Here is a 24,524-nt window from a genome sequence, read left to right on the forward strand (position 1 = left end):
TGGCTTGTGTTAATTTGCATGGTTCTTTCTCAAGCAATGTACATGCTAGAATTAAATATTAGTATAACACAGGTATGGGAAAGGTCATTGTGACCTACATTTCACGTTTTATTTGCAGAGGTTAAGTATTTTAGTTTTAGCCCATGACCATAGAAGTTTATTGCATGCAGTGTACATTATCTCCTCGTGAGACTTGGTGAGGGGATGCATCATAGCAAACACTACTTAGTTGCAGAAATAATCTGTTCTGACCATATGTTATACTTACTGACTTTGGTTAAATTTTGTGCTTGATGTTCATTTCTCTGGAGCTGTTCAAAGCTGATCATGACCTTGTTTAACCTTTTATTGACTGCTTGTATTTGTTTGTTTAGCCCATGACCACTTGAATGTTTGGCTTGCTATATGCATACTATTCTTCAAGGGAATAATGAATACATGGCCTGGCCACCTGTACCTGGCTGGGTTCTGCACTACCTAGTAGTAATTGGCCTGGCCAGGTACCTAGACTTGGCAACATTTCCCAATCCATGCATCCCTAAATCCTTCCTAGAAGCATGAAGCCTGGCAAGAGTATGCATTTTGATCAATACTGAACCCTGTTACAAAAAAGGACCCTATGTCATGCTTAGTGACATTTTTTAAAAATGTTATATTTGTCATTTCTTCCATGCAGTTTATGCTGGAACATTATAACTTGACAACTGTGTGAATCTCTGTTAATACCCTTACAATCAATAGTCACTGTGACCTACATTTTGTAGTTTACTAATATTGGTTCAGTATTTGTGTTCAGCCCACGAATATATATATATATATATATATATATACTCTCAGCAGGTGAATTCTTATTGCACATGTAAATGAGTGGGAATTAGACGAGTGAATTGCGTACATTTCATGTAAGGCCTCAGCTGTATTAGCTGGTCAAGACAACTACTAATGCATGAAGAATGCTACAAATAGTGTTATCGATTGTCACTCCAAAGCATGTAATCTTGGCCCAGTAAAATCAGGATTCTTGGAGAGGACAATAATATTGACTTCAGAAGTAGATTTTAATAACATTGATTTTACAATTAATTATAGTATCTTCTAATTAGCTATAAAACTTCTTCATCTTTTATGCACAATCACAGGGGTCAACATTTCATTATCAGGATATTCTAATCATTAGTATGAATTTATTTTCTGCATGTTAATTAATGTTTACAATGGCTTCTGGAGGTGAGTTATGTAATTGTTGATTATACTCTGGTTTAACAGACAGTTCTTGTTTAGTTTCCTGCTTAAATAAATTTTGACAGCATCTTTTTAATTGAAATGGCCATGAAATCAATTCATTTATGCATTAGTGATTTTTGGCTTGTTCAAGAATGATGGCAAACTGAGCTTTAGTCGAGGGAGGTTAATGCAGTAACTTTGGACAGTCAAACTATTCATTAATTTTAACTGTCAATTTCAGGAATTCAGTTGGAGTACATTTCACAAGAGTAATGGATTTTTAATCTATTCATAAGAAAGGCATGAAGAATTTTCATATTGAAAATTTTCTCACCACAAGAGCTTTAAATATATTTTCATAAATATTCATTCCAACCATACAGATCTCCACAGGAATGCGCATTTTATAATTACCATTATTAACATTCAATTTCTATCTGAAATCCAATCATTTCGTCCTGTCTGCCATTTTCTTTATTACTTAAATTCATTGGATTTTTTAAAAGTATTTGTGAAATTACAAATTAGTGCAAGTAATTTTGTTTGGTAAGATTGCTGTCTACAAAAAAAAAATGAAAAGAAAATGAGTTGGAAAGGTACTGAATAAGGATAATGAATATAGTTGAACCTCCCTCTTCCATTGAATGCTGACCGCATCTGTTATCTCCATAATGCATACTATATATGAACAAGTAAAAGTCGGGTCCAACTGCAAGCAGCATGCGTAGACTATGAGTTGCAATGGCAAATTTGTGCCTGCAGATCAGGGTCTGTTTGCTCTGTTGATTATTCCTACCAAACTGCATAGACCCAGATCTACCATCACATTATATGAAGGCAGATATGGACCTTGGAGTTTTGCAGTTGGATCCGACTTGTATGTGAGCATAGATGGTAGATACTGCTGTAATTCAAATTTATGTATCTATTTCTACTTTTTGCCTCCCCAAAGAGTCCCATTGGATACGCAAAGTTGTATGTATACTGTTATACTAATTGGTTATAACGAAATGTATTGACCCAGGTCTGCCAACATGTGATGCCAGATATGGGTCTATGCAATTAGTAGTTGATCCAGCTTATATAAATGGCAGACATTGCTACAATTCATATTCATCTATTTATATTTTTTGTCTCCTGAAGGAGTTACCGGTTTGATAAACAAAGCTGTACTGTATAGTTCACTTCATTTTGCTACATGATGCAAACAATAGACAGTGTTTATTAAGTTTGCTGTTTGAATTTTGTTGCACTTTGACATAAATCATTTTTATGTTTCAGATTTGTTGAACATGAATCATACAAGAATGTTCATTTGTTTTCTATATTCATTGCAGCTGTGATTTTATATAAAAAAGATACAAATCTGCATCTGTTTGTTTTGATTTTGTTTGCCCTGAATTTCATTGAAGAAAAAAAGTTTAGGAAAGAGGTTCTTAAAAGACACCTCGTTATTTGGCATCAGATGTCCCAAAAATTGTTTCAGTGTTGAGTATAAATAAATAATTCCCTCCTTGCAAAAAAATACAAAATATGTGACAAAATATGTTGAATTGAACAGGACAGGTAGGTTTTGGTGACCAGATTTTCATGCACAACACATAATCAAGACGTTATATAATTTTGTAGTGATGTTTCATGTGAAACATTGCAGTTGTTTGATGCACCAGTCTTGTTCATTCCAAGATGCAAACTTGCTGTATGTGTGATGGCATTCTGCAAAACATCATACAACCCAAACTGCACAAATTCTTAAATTCTATGAGTAGATCACAATGACCTAGTAGCTAGGTCTAGCTAAGAACTAGCCTTAGCTATGTTAGATAACTTCCAAGAGAGATCAGTGACCTAGTTAATACAGACTCTTTAGTATCTAATCTAGTTTGAGACTCAAACCATTCCATTCTAAAAAAAAGGAACTGATCCTGTTTTTCATCTGCCATTATGGCTGATAAACAAAAGTCGTTAGAAAACTTGGGAAGTGCAAGTCCAAAAAGTCTCAAAATGGTGACCTGTAGAAAGTAGAAAAAGGATCACAGTATTCACTTAACACTTTCATGAAGGAATACAGTAGAACTTGCACAAAAATTTTGATCACTGTGATTTGATAATTCTTTTGAAAATATACATTTCACTTTATAAATTACTCGCCACCTGCATAACCAGGAACCTACAAAGCTACGGTAACCTTGGCTAGATTGGTGAGGGAAAAGAGTCCTGTGACAAGAGTGTAAAGCGTGAAAAGAATGACATACTGATAATATAAATGAATTTAGAATATTTTTGGATTGAACTTCAAAAACACATTTTGAAACTGGCTAATGAGGTTGTTACCTCCATGACCGATATATCAATGAGATAATGACCCTGCTTTCCTGTACCTCCATTAAACTTGAGTGTCATCTCTCACGGCTAGTTAAACAATTCCTGAGTTGTTGTTAAGAATGAAATACCCAATTCTGAAATTATGTGGACTGACTATATGTACACACCTACAACATTCTTCCAGAGATTATACATGAGGCTTGAAATTTTTTTTTGTTTTTTGTCCTTGACAAGTCTCTAAAAAGTGCTTGAATTTCCTGAGAAGTATTGGTATGAACCGTTCAGAATGTTGTACATGTAAATCCCACAGTGCTTGCACTGCAAGTTAGTATGCAACGGGCCAAAGAAAAAAAGAATATACGAAGTATGTTGATTTCTTGTCTTATTAAGGGCCGTTGTGAACCTGATTATAACCTCAAAACATTCGGTTTATTTTACTTTATGAATGGAGCAGAAGTAAGCCTCTGACATACCATATATACTTGCTTACAAGTCAAACTGCCAACAACAAAGACCCTGATATACCATAGAATAATGCACCAGCTGATCATGGTTTATGTTGTTTATTCTACTGATTAGTCCTAACTGCACAGACCCAAATCTAACAGCACACAATGCAATGGTAGATCTGGGTCTGTGCATTTTGCAGTTGGACTTGACTTGTGAGTATATATGGTAGCAATGGCTTCTGCACAGATAAAACCTCCAATGAATTGTAACCATTCTTTCTTCTGAGGTCAGCATCATAGCACCAAACTCATGCGGAGGAGGCTGTACATTCTTAGTAATCATTTTGTGTTTAACTCTGGTGTTTTGCACACTAAGTACTATTATACCTAAAATCATGAAACATGGTGAGTTGATGCATCTTGGTGAGTATTACGAGTGAGCGTCCACCTCGAAAGCAGGAGGTCGTGGGTTCGAACCCCAGCCTAGTCATACCAAAGACTTACAAAAATGGTACTAACAGCTACCTTGCTAGGTGCTCAGCATTAAGAGGTTAGTGTTAGGACTGGTCAGCCTTGTGTCAGGATAATGTGACTGAGTGGGACATCATGCTACATGTCTGCAGCATGATGCCCGTGCTAGACATCACTAGAAACTGCCACACTGCAGATATCGTAGCGATATGACTGAAAACTTGTTAAAGCTATGTTAAAAATCCTAATCACACACCCTAGCCAAAAAAGATAACTAGAACCCATATTTTGTGCTTTCTGACTTGGATCCAGTCTTAAGCATTGTTCATGCCATAGTCGTCAAAGTAGATGCTTGTATGCAAATCTATTAATACCAAATTTCAACACAAGCTATTGTGACCTACTTTTCACATTTTACTGGCTTGGGTTTTTGCATTTAGCTCATAACTACATTAAAAAATAACACATCCTCTCATTCTACTGTATAAATCTGGTATACTGGAATCATTAACTTGGCGAGAAAATGGATCACATCATCTCATTCTACTGTATAAACCTGGTATACTGGAATCATTAACTTGGTGAGAAAATGGATCACATCCTCTCATTCTACTGTATAAACCTGGTATACTGGAATCATTAACTTGGCGAGAAAATGGATCACATCCTCTCATTCTACTGTATAAACCTGGTATACTGGAATCACTGACTTGGTAAGAAAATGGATCATATCCTCTCATTCTACTGTATAAACCTGGGACCATCAACTTGGTGAGAAAATGGATCACATACTCTCATCTTATAATTATGCCACTGACCCACATTTGACATACGTGGAATGGAAGGAAGATGTAGTTGATTCCCCCTGCCCTACAAGAGTTGAAATTAACAAAGAGTCTGAGGCCTGATTCCCTGTAGAGATTGAATGGAAATATTAAAGGGGGGGTGGTATCAACCTGATCCCTTTCACCAGGCCTGTGGTTAAGACCCACTTCCCGATCTGATTACTAATGTGTGGACCCATTATCTGGTGACTGAAGCCCAATCCTCAATAACCAGTGACCAGTGATAGGAGGGGTACTAATCATGTTACCCAGTAACCAATGTCCATTGCCTAGTGACTAGATCCTGGAACTTGATGCATTTCTTTTTACTTGGTGACTAATGCCCAGGCATCAGTGGCTAAGGTCCAGTATTCAGAATGATGGAAGCTGACAAGTTAGCTACCAACGATCAGTCTTAGGTTTTTTTTAGACTTGGAGAAAAGAGATTATATGATTAAGATTTATTTTCTATTACTGTTTCTATCTTTTGGTCTTCAATTAGAGGTAATGAATTTAATATGTTAGCATTTACTTTTTGATTATAAATGTAAAAAAGAAACATTATTTCTTGGGATAGAATTTGAAAGATTTGTCTCTCAAAAATGATTTTTTAATTTTCCACATGGATTTAGGATCTTTATACACTGAATCTGAAAGATGTGTATCAATATTATCCATATATTGCTGTTTAGCACACTTCATGTTGTTTACTTTTTTCTTGATCTGTATTTATTCCAATCGATGGGCCTAACATGAATGAACAGTTGAGACTGAATTATGCAATAATATTTACCAGTTACATCAATATTTATCCATGATTTTATATGCATTGGAGAGCTTGTCTTCGTGAATCAGCATTTCAACACCTATGATACGTCACTGATAACTGAATAAAAATATGACTCCCACCTTTTGCAGCTGTCGGACCACATTATACTTTCTTAAATACAGAACTGATGTATTTGCTTCACGTTATCATCTCTGAGTAGTAGTGTACTCTGTATAGCTTTCACGGCAGCATGTTGTTACATCTGTTCATATTTTTAGACCCCATTTAGTATCATACCTTATTCTACATTATACTAATGTATGCTAGAAATCTGGACAAAAGTAGTTTAAGTGAACTGTTAACTCAGACTAATCAGTTTGAATTCACTCTTAAATTGATGAGAGTAAGATGTTTAATTCAGATGATTTAGTAAACATATATAATATTTAGTTGTTATGTTGTGATGTCAAGCATTTTAGTCTGTGTTACAGGTCTATGTAAAGTTCACCCAAAATGGTAAGCATACAAGACATCAGTATAAACACCACGTGCATTTAGTTTCCATTAATTTGTGTCAGACTGTCAAATCTTACTGGGTGTATGTGGAAGAGGAACGTTGGGCTATTTGACATAAAATGGGCAATGCAGATAAGAAAAGAAGAGGAAAGTTATTTTAAAAAATATTAAAAACTAATTGAGGAAAATGTAGTTTAATGGATTCACAAGAAATGGAAAATTAAGATTTGAAAGAGAAAGAACTAGATATACAAAAGTATCTTAAAAGAGAAAGAACTAGATATACAAAAGTTTTTATTGAATATTGATAGATATTCTGAAAAAGTGAAGTAGACAAATTCCTTTATACCTTGAATTTTTTTAATCTGACTTGAGATGCAAACAATGGGTAGTTGCCATGCTCATAAGGGACGAAGTACAGAGAATAATTTTGCTTCATCGATTTAACAATAAGGGATAAAGTACAGAGAATAATTTTGCTTCATTGATTAAACACCACTTAAATCTTGCATTATCTATTGATAAAATTTATTATGGTGTGGAATCCAGGAAAAGGAATTGTCTATTCTGGTGATTTTCTTGACCGATACTGCAATGTATAATCTGAAATGTAACTTATTGTACAGAATTGTTGTTTCATAATCAAGATAACTAAGTCAGAGACACATCTTCATCTTTGTTTAACTGCCCCCACCACCCAGTTAATAGTTCTGTTGTCTATCCATCTATTCATCCGTCCTATCTTCCATCCATACCTCAATCTTTACTTGACATACAATGGACGGTACTACTTTCAGTATGCTTCTTACAAGATGTTCTACAACTAATATGGGGCATCAATTCTTGGACTTGCACAAGACCAACCATCTCAAATTTAAAAGGCACAACACTGCTTTCATTGGGCAGCTTCACATGATTTCCCACATCTAATTAAATGATTTTAATAATTTCAGTTTCTGCATACCATATTTATCAATTTATCTTTCTTTTAAAGCAAACGTTGTTCCTTATCTATGGGGAAAGTTTTAATTTCCAAATGAAACTTCTTACTGCAATGGACATAAGTTCTCTTTTATCCAGTGACTGATATTAAAACGAATGAAACTACAATATATGACCTAAGGTTTTAGGAGATCATAATTTTCTGATATTATTCCACAAGATATAAGTGCAAGGCAGTGAACACTGGCAGCATACATTGCCACAGATTTTGTTTCTCAAGTACCTGGCACTGTACTGAATCAAATTATTTTTCTATTTCTTCAAGCAAACAACAGCTGTTCTAATTTAATGTGTTTGAAATTACAAATATTGATAAAAGTAGCATCCACAACTCTCAGCAAACTTAGAATGCATACAATATTGTTTAAAGAAACAATTTGTTTCTAGTAAAATATGTTTATTCATGAATAATTATACAATCATAATACCTTACAAGTAAATTTTAACATTCCAAGCTGTTCCCTGACAGATGGAGTCTTCTCCTGTGGAGTTAACTAGACTCTGTCACATATACCTTAGGGGACCTGAGTTTAGAGTGACTGCCTCAGATGCGGGTGGTTACAGGTTTGAACCCCAGCCAAGTTGTACCAAAGACTTATATCAATCGTAATAACAGCTGCCTCACTTGGTGCTCAGCATTAAGAGGTTAGTGTTAGGACTGGTCAGCCTGGTGTGAGGATAATGTGACTGGGTGAGACATGATGCTCTATGTCTGCAGCATGATGCCCCAGTGCTAGACATCACTATAAACTGCCACACTGCAGACATCATAGTGATATAGCTGAAAAATTTATAAAGCTACGCAAAAAATCCAAATCACACACACACCCTCCACCTTTTACCTATTCTCCTAAGGTATTATGATTGGGTAATGTATTTAAAGAAGAAACAATTTTTTTCTCTAGTATAATATGGTTCTGGGGAATACTTAACCAATCATAATATACATACACCCTCCCAGCCTCCCTGCAGTTACATCCATGCTGAAAGCATACCTCATGCATTAGTAGTAACTTAGATAGTCATGGGTTTTGCCACCAATCCCTGTCAAGGGTAGATCACTCTGGATTTGTGAGATAGTAGTAGACTCCTAAGGTATTATGATTGGGTAACGTATTTAAAGAAGAAAATATTTATAGTGCCTGAAAAGATGGCATTCTTATTGACATAGAATTCATAGCTGACATTGCAGACTAGTTGGAGTTAAACCTACAATACCTAGAATCTTAAAGTTCTATTCTATAGGACTCATGGTACTAATTCAGTTCCCATAGCAAACCTATGCAAAGATCATGATATTAAAAATTCAATAACTTTTAATTTTTGAGTGCTCATGATCAAACCTTTATTTATCAGTATAGATGAAACCTGGATGTCAGCTTCTGTGCAGAGGAAAGGATATGAGCCGCGGCATTTTCTTGACCTGCAAATGTTTGAAACATGTGCTTTCAATTCCGCACCAATGAGTCAGCTGCTAATTTTAGTAATGAGTGTTCCAAACTCAAGACTGTTAAGGGACTGAAATTCCATCAATAAAACAATGTCTCTATTGTTTTTTCACTTAGGATAAGCTCTCAAAAGATTTTTTTTTCCTACAACATAACTTACATTATTAATCACTCCTGGTCAGCCTAACCCATATATACTCTATTTTAGGTTCACCCATTTCCAGGCTGGTTCCCATTTTTCCATACCATTAGTACTGTGTGTCCTATAAGGTTATACGATCCTTCACAGTACAGATTTGTGTGATACCAGCATGGTCCTACAGTTTGTGGCCATCAGGTTTGGCAGTGTTCATGTTTTAGGCACCCAACAGCAAGACGCTTAATATTAGTTGTTCAAAGTTATTGCTTTGTCTGAAAAGAAGTTAACCTACAGTGGACTACATCTCATGCAAAGTACTCTTGGACATTTCATACTTCTGCCCCCCACCACCAAAAACAACACCTTTGGAAGACTTTCAATTTTATAAGTTATCACTTAAACATCTACAGAGACCTCCATTCTGCCTGATAAAATCATGATCTATATAGTATTTAAGGGGATGATGCTGAGACTGTTGACCCTTTCGATGTGATCGGTAGCTAAAGATGGTTCCTGTCAGGTTAATGATTTGTTGGATATTTGTACAATACAAAACTTTTCACTAATAACATATTAATTTCATTCTCTATCAGCAAGTCCATTCATTTTCTTTGTGGAGGAGGCTGATACAGTTGTAGTGGCGGACGGCCCGATTTCCGGTTGCTGTTGTAAATATTTCCTCCCCCACCCCGCCGGAACTCCATACTATTGATTGTTCCCCCAGAAACGTCAACTGGCTGGAGCTGGTACTGGGGTGGGGCTGTAAAAAAGATTGCAGGTGGGACTACTGTCTGGTATTGAGGTAAGCTGACTGCAGGCTGCTGTGCGGGTGGGACTGGGGGTGGTGCCTGAATTTCAAATGGCTGCAATGTAAGAATGATATTTAATATTTACATCTGACTATAGTCCATGTGATTCATTATTAAATATACATATCTTAACTTTTCTGTGGCTTTCTAAAATTTTAATCAAGCAAGTACTTTTATAAATGTTTTCTAGTTAATTACGTTTCAACCAGTGGGTCAGGGAACAATGCTCTCTGTTTTTTTTATGGCTGTGTGATCACATGAACTATTCTGGGAGAACGGCTGCAGGTTGATAAATAATTGGACCAACTGCAGCCAGCAGGTCACAAGATGTATCATAATCCAGAAAAACAAAAATGAGTCCTTTGAAGGAAATGATGGTGCTTTAAAAAGTTGGCTTCTGCATATAAAAAGAATATCAGCCTTCAGACATCAAAAATTATAATCAAGCAAGTGTCAGAAAGCCATGTGGGATGATTCTACTGAATGTGAAAATAGATGACTTATTCATGCATATGACATCATCAATGTTGCCAATAATTACAACAGACCAAAAATGTGTCCACAATCCCCTGCCATTATGATGCAATTAAAGGGCAAATACCAATTCCAGCAAGGGCTATAACTCATACAAGATTGCCAGAAAACATTAAAAAAGAAACAATCATTTTAAATATAAAGCCTCATAAAAATTTGGCTTCAATCCATGTTCTTCAAAAATTATTGAGTGGAAATTGTGGGTAAAACAGGTGGCCATAAAGACTTGGACGGAAATCAAACTTTACCCACATATACATCTTTATGTAAAGCCTCCTTCTAAATTTGATTTCATTCCATGAAGAGCTTCAAACGTTAATGAGCAGAAACAAATTTGAGACCAAGTACCAAGTCCAATGATGGATATGACTGTTGTAAATTCCATCTGAGAAAGGTGAAAATCAAAACTGGGTCTTCTTACACTACAGCATTAAACCAATTCGGTTTTAAATGCATGAAATATTTTAAAGACTACTGAGCAAAAAAGAAATCTACAATAAACATGATGGGACATGGCATATGGGGACCTAACAAAAATGGTAACACTACATGCTGATATGAGATGGGCATAAAAAAAAATCATTATGTACTGCTCCCTCTATAACTTGTGTCCAGATAACTCATCAATAATGTGGAGGCAGACTGGATCCCACATTTTGCCCACAAAATTGCCAAAAGAATTCATCCTTATTTGCTGAACATGAAGAAAATCATGATCATAACTGGAAAATGAGACCCTAATATACTGCTTGCTTTCCTGCTGAAAAAGGCAGTCAGAAATTTGAATTAACATCATGAAAGTCTCAACTTATAATATGAAGTCCTATATTTTGTTACATTTTCTTTACAAAAAAGTTCTCAGTACTCTGTAAATAACAATCTTAGATAAAATTTTGATCAGTGAAAATGTTGCTAATGCCTAATGATGGCAACACTTCAAGTAATAAATAACAATGAAATAAGTTTTGTCAAGTGAAATTTACTTTTTAGTCATATATTTGAATTTGGTTTAAGAGCAATCATCACAAATGTGACATACCCTCTTGTATTCAAACATGAAAAATATCAATCTACTGTCACAGCTATGTCTGTAGGTGTTTCTGTGAGAATTCAATGAACTGCCAATGGTGTTTTGATCTCTAATTTGCTGATGTATTTGTTGTATTGTTACACTCCATTAAAGGCAGACCTGCTCTGTATTATCACTTTAATTTCATCTTTTGTATCAAATCAAATCAAGGATGGAATGGAAAAAAAGGAAAATTTAAATGGCATGCAAATCCTACCTGCATAAGAGCTAGTGGTCACTGTCGTGTGTCAGGTCAACTCATTTCAATTGACCACTCAAACACTGTTATAAATATTATTGTGTAAGTAACAATTAAACTACCTTAAATTATCCTAGTCATTTACATGTATGATAATAAATAGCAATGCAACCAAGCAAAAGGAGAACAAAGTGAATTCATATCTTTATTTGATTGATGCTGTTCGTTATGGAGAAGCAAGTTCCAAAGTTTGTAGTGATCTTACAATTCCTGAATTGGCACTCAGTCGATTGCCACTTGATTTGCTCAAGGATGAGCAGAAGTTTCGCTATTACTTGCAATGAAAGCACAGCATCAATAATTCATTAATATTTTTTTTTAAATTGTGTTTCAATGTTCACAGTTTTTTCACTAAACAAATGTTTACTTTTTTAAACAAAAGGAATCTTGTTTTGTTTTGCAGAAAGAATATATAAGGGACAATGTTTTGCAGGTACACAATGAGGCACACATGTACATGTGTAAAACTTCTTAGAGTTATGTTTTTCATGATCTTTTAGAAATTGGTTATCATGAAAATAAAGGTAAATTATACCAAAAGCAAACAATTTAATTGGAAAAAATCTGCCTATTGACAAATATTAAGAACTAGGTTTACGAAATGAGTATTCAGCCATTAAACAGCACTGCTACCCCCCTCCATGGTTTTCTCAATCATACATTGAGTCAATGTTTAGTAGGGATGGCATATGCTTATTCATTTTTCAGAGGTCCTTCTGTAACTCATGCCCTCCTTTATAGTATAGTCTATGTTTTTGGACATTGTCCTGCACAAACTATTGAGGGAGAGCTGTATTAACATTCTACCATTACATTAGCAGCAAAGTTATACCATCAAATATTAGCAGCAAAGTTATTCCATTGTATATTAGCAACAAAGTTATACCATTATATTAGCAGCAAAGTTATACCATTGTATTAGCAGCAAAGTTATTCCATTGTATATTAGCAGCAAAGTTATTCCACTGTATATTAGCAGTAACGTTATATATTAGCAGCAAAGTTATTCCATTGTATATTAGCAACAAAGTTATACCATTATATTAGCAGCAAAGTTATACCATTGCATTAGCAGCAAAGTTATTCCATTGTATATTAGCAGCAAAGTTATTCCATTGTATATTAGCAGCAAAGTTATTCCACTGTATATTAGCAGTAAAGTTATATATTAGCAGCAATGTTATTCCATTGTATATTAGCAGCAAAGTTATTCCATTGTATATTAGCAGCAAAGTTATTTCATTGTATATTAGCAGCAAAGTTACACCATCATATTAGCAGCAAATTTATACCACTGTATTAGCAGCTATTGTTGTTTTTTGGGGTTAACATCACTTTCCAACACATAATAGCTATACATGACAACCAGCATATTACGTGAAGGAAGGACCTGGAAAGAAAGAATCACTGACTCACAGGAAGTTACTGGCAAGCTTTCTCACATACCCATGCTGGTTGAGTGGAGACTCAAACTCATGAGGAAAGAAGTGAGTTGCAAGAGATCTTTAAAGAAGAGTGCCTGATGCAATAAAACTGCCACCTGGGAGCCCCTCTATTAGCAGCAATGTTTTACCAGTATATAAGTAGCAAAGTCTAGTTTGTAACAAACATATTTTCATTCATGGCAGCCATATGTGATAATAGATGAGACATTCAAAATTTAAAAGGTCGTCATAATAGGATGCTCCTTGCTAATTGTAATTAATTAATTTGATGTTTTATGACCTAGCACATGGTCACATCATACCAACAGACTGATATTACTCACCATCATTAAGTGTCTGCAACTGACCATGTTACTATGCAAAACTTGTGTAGTTTACACATCACTGTGTAAACCATTTAGTAATATTTACAATTTGTCCATAGAAGCTGTTCAAATGTATGATCACTTGAACTATTCTGGGTACAGGTTGGTAAATAACTGGACCAACTGCAGCCAACTGGTCACAAGATCTATCATAATCCAGAAAAACAAAAACAAATCTTTCAGGTACCAATGCTTTACTGGCCAAAAGAACTACAGGAATCTAAGATAAGACCATTTCTGCATTTTCAATGCTGAGTTTGAAACCAACTCTGATAGTAATCAGCAATAACATGATTTGTAAAGTAGCTGCTGTGGTGGATATACATACTGGTTGCCCGAATTTTCATTTACAAAGAACAAGACATCAATTAGGATCAACAAGGGATCAAAAAAGGTTTTCTGGTGGAAACCCCATGCCGATATGAGTTTCTGTTTGGAAGAGTAATGATAGCAAGGTGTTTAAGATGGCTGCAGTGGTGACCACATTTTTGTTTAGGACCAATTAGACATCATAAGATATTTTCTGGTGAGAACCAAATGTCAATAATACTTTTTAAATTTTCAAGATGGTTGCTATGGACATCAGACTGGCACCATTTTCATGTAGGACCCAGCTGACATGAGAAGCTTTTCAGTGAAAACCCATATTGATATGACCATCTATTCAGGGTTTTCAAGATGTCCTCTATGGACATCACTCCAGCACCATTATCATTTCATAAAATGTCTTCTGGCAAACATCTTCTGTCACTCTGATATTCCATTTAAAAGAAGTAGAGATAACAAAACTTTTAAGACTGCTGCTGTGGCCATCATATTGGATATCAGATCAGCATCATTTTCATTTTGGACCAACTAAACATTGTTGGAGGTCTTTTAGTCAAAACCCCCATGCTCATACTACTATCCATTCAGAAGAAATAGCAATAACAATATTTTTAAGCTCTCCACTGCGGCAATCATATCTGAAATTGGGTTAATACCATATTCAAGTAGTGGCAGCTAGACATTATAATTAGTCATCTGGTAAAAACACCATGTCAATAAGACTTTCCGTTCATGAGAAGTAGCCATAACAAGATTTTCAAGATGGTTTTGATATGGTGGCCATAAAGAATGTCAACTCAGCACCACATTCATTCTGGAACAACCAGACATCATAAGAAGTCTTTTAGTGAAAACCCCATGTTGATCTGACCATCCATTCAGAAAAGCAATAACTAGATTTTCAAGTTGGCTGCTGTGGACCAACCAGAGCATGGGATAAATGTGTGTAGAGTTTCATGGCAATCCTCCAAGTTTGTTTAGGGCAAGTAGCAATAACAAACTTGTGCTAATGGATCAAGGGATGCTGGACAACAGGTCCATCCCATAATAATGAGAGGCATGCATGCTTATTTATCCTTAAACATATCTGGAACTCAAGAATGCTGAGACTACGGAGTGATAAAGAGATTCAGCCAATCAGATTCCAGGTCAACTCATTAACATGCAACTGATCCCACTAGAACTCATCAAATTCTTTAAAGAAATTCAGTCTCTGGGGTGACAACAAGCTCAGCTGATAAGTCAAAATGGCATGTCATAAACACTCTTCAGATGTCAATTATAGTTTATCACTCTCCAGATGTCAATTATAGTTTATCACTCTTCAGAAGTCAATTATAGTTTAACACTCTTCAGATGTCAATTATAGTTTAACACTCTTCAGATGTCAATTATAGTTTATCACTCTTCAGATGTCAATTATAGTTTATCACTCTTCAGATGTCAATTATAGTTTATCACTCTTCAGATGTCAATTATAGTTTATCACTCTTCAGATGTCAATTATAGTTTATCACTCTTCAGATGTCAATTATAGTTTATCACTCTTCAGATGTCAATTATAGTTTATCACTCTTCAGATGTCAATTATAGCTTATCACTCTTCAGATGTCAATTATAGTTTATCACTCTTCAGAAGTCAATTATAGTTTATCACTCTTCAGATGTCAATTATAGTTTATCACTCTTCAGATGTCAATTATAGTTTATCACTCTTCAGATGTCAATTATAGTTTATCACTCTTCAGATGTCAATTATAGTTTATCACTCTTCAGATGTCAATTATAGTTTATCACTCTTCAGATGTCAATTATAGTTTATCACTCTTCAGAAGTCAATTATAGTTTAACACTCTTCAGATGTCAATTATAGTTTATCACTCTTCAGATGTCAATTATAGTTTAACACTCTTCAGATGTCAATTATAGTTTATCACTCTTCAGATGTCAATTATAGTTTATCACTCTTCAGATGCCAATTATAGTTTATCACTCTTCAGATGTCAATTATAGTTTATCACTCTTCAGATGTCAATTATAGTTTATCACTCTTCAGAAGTCAATTATAGTTTAGATGTCAATTATAGTTTAACACTCTTCAGATGTCAATTATAGTTTAACACTCTTCAGATGTCAATTATAGTTTATCACTCTTCAGATGTCAATTATAGTTTATCACTCTTCAGATGTCAATTATAGTTTATCACTCTTCAGATGTCAATTATAGTTTATCACTCTTCAGAAGTCAATTATAGTTTATCACTCTTCAGATGTCAATTATAGTTTATCACTCTTCAGATGTCAATTATAGTTTATCACTCTCCAGATGTCAATTATAGTTTATCACTCTTCAGATGTCAATTATAGTTTAACACTCTTCAGATGTCAATTATAGTTTATCACTCTTCAGATGTCAATTATAGTTTATCACTCTTCAGATGCCAATTATAGTTTATCACTCTTCAGATGTCAATTATAGTTTAACACTCTTCAGATGTCAATTATAGTTTATCACTCTTCAGATGTCAATTATAGTTTATCACTCTACAGATGTCAATTATAGTTTAACACTCTTCAGATGTCAATTATAGTTTATCACTCTTCAAAAGTCAATTATAGTTTAAATGCCTGGGTTTAGTAGCATATTTCATTCAAAATTTCAAGTTTTTTTCAAGGTTTAAAATCATGGTTTTCAAGGTGCATTCTTACATTTAATTGAAAGGATACATCAATGAAACTGTATGCAAACACAAGTTAATAGTTACTATTACTTCATACAAGTTACATTTCTCGCAAATTAAAAAAAAAAAAAAAAAACATGAAGTCAAGATTATGATCATTGATATCATTCCCATTAATACTGAACTTCCTACATCTGGGCATTAGAATAATGTACAGTCACTGAACTACGTTAATTTTACTGTATACACTACACTATTTACAAAGTCCAAAATATTTTAGAGTGAATTTTTCAGTTCTTGTTGCTTGTCATCAAGCTATTTTTCAAGAGCTCCAAGTTCTGTAATTTTGTGCTTAATACTTTTCCTCAAACTACTTGATGTCATGATAAAGGAAATTTTTCAACTGGTCTCTGCAATCAATGCAAAGTCAGCAGCAGCAGCTGTCATTGTGTCAATGTCTTTTTCAGTACCTGCCTTTCTTCTTCACACACCCACGTTTTTTATATTATCACTTATTTAAAAAGAGTATATGGATATTTTAAACATTTTCATATTAAATATATCAATATTTCTCTCAGCTTAGCTGTATTCTACATTTTTAGATTTATTATGTTCATTGTAATTATTGTCTCTTATTTCCACTCAATCAAAAAACAGAACCAGATTGAACTTCATAATTAAAACTATATAAAGTTACTATTTTAAAACTTGAATCTCTGTGTTCACAGACATAATTTCATCAAAAACGATTTCATGCTGAAGGCTTCCTGTTTTGCTGTATTAGCCGCCATAATAACAGCTCGGTATTTTTTTCCCCACCTGCATGTGACCATAGAGCACTCTCTTCCACTGCATGCAAATCAATATCCTTCTGGCATAATTTGCATTTTGCAAAGCTCTCTGAGAAAGATCACATAATCCAAATTGGAATCGGCAGCCAGCCATTTCAAAGCGTGCAAATGATTCAAATTTAAACCACTGCTACATATGGGCTTTGTACAACTGGAAATTCTAAATGTACAACTGCGCAGTGGCCAGTTGTGGAAATTTCTATTCTGGCACAAACTCAGCAAGATATAATTTTGTTTTAATTTTTTTCCTTTTCATTTTACTTAAATCTGTAAAACTAAAACTATTTATAAATTCCTTTTGGTTTCAAGAAAATCCAGAATTTTCAAGGACCATGACAATATTCTGAATTTTCAAAGTGTTTTCAAGGCCTTAAGTTACAAATTCATTTTTCAAGGTTTTTCTAGTTCTTTAAGGTCCCCTACAGACCCTGATATGAAGTTTGATTAAGAAATCTTTAGCAATATAGCCCCCAGGCTGGTAACATGTACACAATGACAGATGCTGCTGTTCAGAAATATCGCCCCCAGGCTGGTAATATGTAGACAATGACAGATACAGCTGTTCAGAAATATCGCCCCCAGGCTGGTAACATGTACACAATGACAGATGCTGCTGTTCAGAAATATCACCCCCAGGCTGGTAATATGTAGACAATGACAGATGCTGCTGTTCAGAAATATCGCCCCGAGGCTGGTAATATGTAGACAATGACAGATGCTGCTGTTCAGAAATATAGCCCCCAGGCTGGTAACATGTACACAATGACAGATGCTGCTGTTCAGAAATATCACCCCCAGGCTGGTAATATGTATACAATGACAGATGCAGCTGTTCAGAAATATAGTCCCCAGGCTAGTAATATGTAGACAATGACAGATGCAGGTCACTATGCTCATTTGGCATAATAACAAGGTGAAATAAAACACAAGAGCTACATGCACATTTTGTTACAAGTAATTATAAAGAACAAGTTTGATAACGCACAGGGATACATCAAGACTGTGATGTTGGATACCTTTATAAACCACATCAAATTATTAGCCCCTCCCCCCCCCTTCCTCCAACCCAACTCAGAATGAAAACATTAATCTGGTTTGTATTTATTACTGGTACATAACACGTTCTTTTACTTTTCCCATATATTATAGCCACTGAGTAGTGATTGAAATTCCATCAAATTGGTATTTTAAAAAGTTTGATTTCTGTATATAAAAATATATCAACATGAAGACATCAGTGAAATCACTTATATTGTTCATTCTGGTTGCACCATACAGAAACATGGATTCAGCACCCATATTAGCCACAAGGTATATCATAAAATCATTTACCGTACATACTCGCTTATAAGCCGAGTCCAACACCAATAAGCAAAGACCATATAGTGCTGGGAAATCTGGGTCTAAGTTGTTTGTTTTACTGATTACTTCTAACAAATTGCATTGACCCAACTCTGCTGGTACATTATGTTAACACTGATCTGTACACTTTGCAGGTGGACTTCACTTATAAACGAGTATATACTGAAGATAGCTGCAATGCAATTTATACCTGCTTTACACTTTGCTTGGGCAAAGGTCTGATGTCTGACAAAAGCACCTCCTCAGTGTTGCCATAATCAGTAAAGGTCACAAAACATGTTGGTAATCCTGGGGCCACAGCTTCTATCACAGCATTATAAAACTGAAAAACAGACACAATTATTATTGTCTTTCACTGGATAAATTATAACAATCCTGTATTTGCTGTACTTTCTTTGTGACATTTTTTGGAAAAATGAACACCCCTAGCCATGCAACTGAAATTGTTGCCCCTTGCTCAAGAAAATTCATGATCATTAGTAATTTCCCAGATTCAGAGCATAAATATCTTCAGAGTTTAAAATTTTGGGAAATATCACGCATGAATGCAGAGGACTGTCAGCAGCTGAATTACTGAGAAAACTAGTTTTAATGAAAGGACAGTACGAGATTGTGATTAATTTGATGGACATTTACAGGCACTTCTGGAGTCAAGCATGTAGTAAGAACATGGATATTTGTGCCAAAATTAAAACAATGTAGCAGTCCAGTCCAAGGACTGACACTCTTTGTAAATTTATGAGAATGAATCTTGTGATGTTGATATAAAAGACTCTTGTCCAATGCTAGCAGCCATGAAGTGGAAGGGAAAATGAAACAGACATCTGTTTTAACAAAACAAACTAATGAACTTTAATTGATTTACCCTAATGCAAATTCCTTCACCAAACTAATGAGACCATGACACAAATGTGGCAACATTGTGATGGGTTATATGAACAGTGTAAATATACTTTGTTTAGCCCCACCCCCCAAAAAGAACCTTTTGTGGGGAAATCCATAGCAGATCATTGGGACAGACTTATTGTCTGCCGCTATCACATGATGAGACCTATTGAGGGATTGAAATAGTTTTTTGTAATGACTATGCAGATTCTACATTGTCACTCTGGAATACACACACACATACAGACATAGACACACATAAAGTTCTATTTGTGTTGAAAATGCATGACCCATATTGACTGGCTACATAATATTGTTTGAAATGTATAAAATATAATTCATGAGAGAACAATAGATCGAATAACAGATGAATGTAACAATATATTGTTCTCTCTTTCTTTCTTTTAGACAAAAATGAAAACTATATTTACATGTAAAGGAATGATATTTCCATTACCCCAATGATAAGTCCCATAACTATAATGCTTAATGCACCATTTCCAATATTATCACAGACTGCATTGCTGTCAGAAAGTGATCACCATCTCTTGCCAAAGGTTTGCAGTGCAGACAAATGAAGAAAAAAAATATATTCTGCTGCAGTACAATTAATACTCCTGTATGCTTTAACATAAATTTTGTGGGTCGAAGATTTTGTGGATCTATACATACAGCATTTTCTAATCAGCATATTAAAAAAATTAAAGGCCTTTTGCCTTTTAAATTCAAAACAATCAACAAAATTTTACTGTAGACAATATTTCCAATTTATGTAGCATACAATGTTTACATGTACCATTTATTTGGCTTTAAAATGGAAACATTATATTAACATAGTTTACATGAAGCAGCTTTTACCCGGTTATCCTCCCAGTATTTGGCATGGCAAAGATCCCCCCGTTTCCAGGTCAGCTCTCCTACATTTACTGCTGCTGGTGGCGTTGCAAAGTTCTGAAAAGTACAATCATTTCGCATTCATCAAGCCCGGCTTTCACAAATTTCTCAGTATAGGTACAAACTCAGCTCAAAATGTTATTCCTCATTTAAGTTTTTACAAAGTTTATTAAAAGGTCAATACATGTATTACAATTTTTACATCCAAAACTAACCAACTTGTTAAAAAATACTGGTTCAATACAAATATTCTATGATAGTTTACCAATAACCCGTGTGACCCCAAGTGGTCTAAGGTGCTTGACTTTACAGGTTAACCACACATTTCACCTCCTAATCTGAACCACATTCATCATTTTTATAGTTAGTGTGTGTGATTTGGATTTTTAACATAGAATAGACAATTTTTCATTCATATCGCTACGATTTCTGCAGTGTAACAGTTTAGAGTGATATCTAGCACTGGGACATCATGCTGCAGACATGTAGCATCGCGTTCCACCCAGTCACATTATCCTGAAACAAGGCCAACCAGTCCTAACATTAACCTCACAATGCTGAGCACCTAGCGAGGCACCATTTAGTACTATTTTTATAAGTCTTTGGCATGACTCGGCTGGGGTTTGAACCTGCGACAGAGGCAGATGCTCTAACACATAGGCCACTGGAGCAGTCATTCTTATAGGACAATTTGCAGTGATGCAATGCATCATCGTTTCCTTTGCAGAAGTGCACTATATTCAGTGCAGTGAAACACCTGAGAACGTTTTGCTTTGCCATTCAGTTTGACTTTCATGTTTTAAACTGAAAATTAACCCCTTTTTTGAAATAAAAGTACAAGAAACATTATGCCATATTTAGGTTCTTGTAACCTATTTTTTTAAATAAAGTACAACAATCTTGCTAAACCCATGAAAAGCTTGAGAATCCAATACAAATTATCTGATATTAAAATTTGAATTATATCATTGTCAATTTTTTGGTCGCAGTTGTAAATCCTGATGTTAAAAAAAGCAGTTTATATATGCCATCAATACCAACTTAATAAAATTTGTACTCAGTACAGTGTTGACTTTCTCTCCATCCACTGTTCTATTTATCCAATGCAGAATTATCTGGAAGATTCCAACAATGTACATGTAAAATATAATTTTGTGTCAAGCAAGCAAATAAATAAATAAGCTTTAATAGATTGTTTGAAAAGTCTGTTTTTAAAACAAAATCTTCCCAATTCATGTTTGTTTGTTTCTCCAACATGGATACTCTGTTGTTTTCTTCTTAACTTTTTAAACTTCTGCTTCTCCACAATATGCAAGCAAATATCCATCTTCTGCGATTCCCTCCATTTTTAAATCATGACCATATACAGTGTATGAGTATGCTTTTCTTTTATCTTAATCCAGGTACACATGTATTTTTTCTTCTTCTTTTGTTGGGACCATACAATGTTGCTTTCTTTAACTCCTGAACTATCTTAACTATTTCATGGCAGTAATGCATGCAGATTAATTGATGTACATACAGTATAATGTGATTTAACAAGCAACATAATCACTTGCACAGCTTCTCTCACGTCTCAGAATTGAGTTATTTGTGTTGTTTTCATGAAAACATCTGATCATGGTGTCCTAACTATCATTTGACTGTACTCCTTTTTTGCATTGTATAGAGACTTGACATACCGATAAGATGATGCTATTGGTCAGTTCATTTACTCTCTCAACAGGTGAAGATGGAAGAACAAAAGATCACACTTCCCTGGCGAGACTTGCAGAATACAATTCAAAAATATATGCTGTCCAGCAAGACCAATGGGGGGAAATAAATACTACCATTACTCCCAAAATAAGTGTCTAAAGAGAGAGAGAGTGTGTGATTTAGATTTTTAACATAACTTATACAATTTTAGTCATGTTGCTTTGATGTCTGCAGCGTGGCATCATGCAGCAAACATGCTGCATCATGTCCCATCCAGTCACATTATACTGTCACTAGGCTGACCAGTCCAAACAATAACCTACTAATGCTGAGCACCAAACAAGGCAGCTGTTAGTACCATTTTTACAAGTCTTTGACAAGACTAGGTTGGGATTTGAACTCACACCTCCCCTCCTGCATCCAAGTTAGCGAGAGAGAGAAAGAGCACTGAGCCCACAATATGAGAGAGGAAGACAGCGCACTGGGCCCACAATATCAAAGACAAGGATCCCATTTTAAAATTTTGTAATTATACAGTTTAGGCAACTTTGTCATTCCTGAATGTAGTTTTAAAAAGTTTTTTGTTATTTATATTTTCTGGTAAATTTTTGTTACAAGTTAATAATTTCATTAAAATTTGTACATTTAAATTTTTTTTGACAATTGTAATTTTTAAAAAAATATTTACATTTTAATTTTGTTTGCACATTTTTACAAATTCTAAAGTATTTTTTGATTTTTAAATTTGCTACAATTACTTTAATACTTTTTATAGTGTAAATTTTTACAAAAAAATATTAATTTTGCTAACTGTTTTGCTATTTAAATTTTTTAAATTTCTTTTAGAATTTTAACATTTTTAATTATGGGGTATATTTCTAAATTAATTTTGTTTTAATTTGTACACTTTTTTACTTGTAAAAGATCTTTTAAAAAACAAAATGTTTGAATTTGTTAATTTATTTACACAATATATTTTAATTCTTAATTCAATGCATAATTTCCAAACAGATTTTAAAAGTATTTATTTTTTCAACTTTTTCCTTTTGTGTAAACTGCAAATGTGTTAAAATGGTTAAAATTTGTTCTAATTGTAAATTTTACTGTTTAAATTCTGTTGTTAATTTTTATTTTTTTCAAATAACTTTTTAATTTTGCAAAATATTTAACTTTTTCTCCAAATATTTTTTAAACCTTTTTAAAAACAAATTTTAAAATTTATTTTTTTATCAAATTAAAAGAAAAAATCTGTATTTCTATTTTTAGTCTCTGCAAAGAAATCTTGGTATTAGGTGACCTTGGTTCATCCAAATTCTCAAATGAAATCTTTTTCTTTCTTTAACACCTGAAACAAATTAAAGGTTAAGCAATTTTTGATTTAATAGACCAAAACATAACCCAAGATACTGTCTGCAAAATTGTTATCAAATTCTGTTGAATGGTTTTTGAAAAAGAAAAAAAAGTCAATGAAAGACTTTTTTTTATTTTTCTAGTAATGATATGCTGTGGTCATATTTGATGTCAGAGTTACATTATTTAAACAACCTTTTATGCTACGATGCTTTCAAATTTACAATAATTTTTTTCTTATTTTCTTTCTGGTTTTAGTATTGGCAATCACCTGACAAGTGATAGAAGAGAGGACTGTAGTGATATTGTTTCATGTAGAAGTGGTGAACTGTGATTCCAGATTGGAACTTCTGCCTTTGTGATGTGATGTGATTTGGATTTTTAACATAGCTTTAACAATTTTTCAGTCACATTGCTACGATGTCTGCTGTGTGGCAGTTTATAGTTATGTCTAGCACTGGGGCATCATGCCACAGACATGTAGCATGATGTCCCACCCAGTCACATTATTCTGACACCAGGGATCAAACCCACGACCTCCCGCATCCGAGGCAGACACTCTAACCACTAGGCCACCGGAGCAGTATCTGCCTTTGTAGAGAAATATATGTAATGTGATCAACATTAAGTTGATCATGTGACTCCAGTCCCATGCAATTCCTTTGATGATGGCCTTGTGATAAGGTCGAAAGTTCTGGAGTCATGACTTCGTTTGCTACAGAAAGGCATCTATTATTGTTCATTAACATAAGGGTTTTGCATTTTTATTTTATATATTTTCTTCAGCTTCAAATTAAAGATAAATCTATTGAATCCCCGAGGTTTATT

At 34.3% G+C, this 24,524-nt stretch overlaps 1 protein-coding gene across 2 annotated transcripts in view; it reads right to left on the reverse strand.

Moving 5' to 3' along the window:
- Window positions 1-6,756: 6,756 nt before the first annotated feature.
- Window positions 6,757-24,524, reverse strand: part of LOC149797907 (tudor domain-containing protein 3-like) — a 76,384-nt gene continuing 58,616 nt past the window's right edge. For both annotated transcript variants that reach the window (XM_089962952.1, XM_089962953.1), the window contains 3 exons: window positions 20,613-20,705; window positions 19,060-19,191; window positions 6,757-10,030 (listed from right to left, as the gene is read on the reverse strand). In XM_089962952.1, coding sequence (XP_089819078.1) covers window positions 9,770-10,030; window positions 19,060-19,191; window positions 20,613-20,705 — 486 coding nt within the window. In that variant the 3' untranslated portion in view covers window positions 6,757-9,769. The remainder of the gene's footprint in view (window positions 10,031-19,059; window positions 19,192-20,612; window positions 20,706-24,524) is intronic.

The sequence above is a fragment of the Sinohyriopsis cumingii genome, chromosome 6 (assembly GCF_028554795.1).
Source record: "Sinohyriopsis cumingii isolate HCF-2022 chromosome 6, ASM2855479v2, whole genome shotgun sequence".
NCBI lineage: Eukaryota > Metazoa > Mollusca > Bivalvia > Unionida > Unionidae > Sinohyriopsis > Sinohyriopsis cumingii.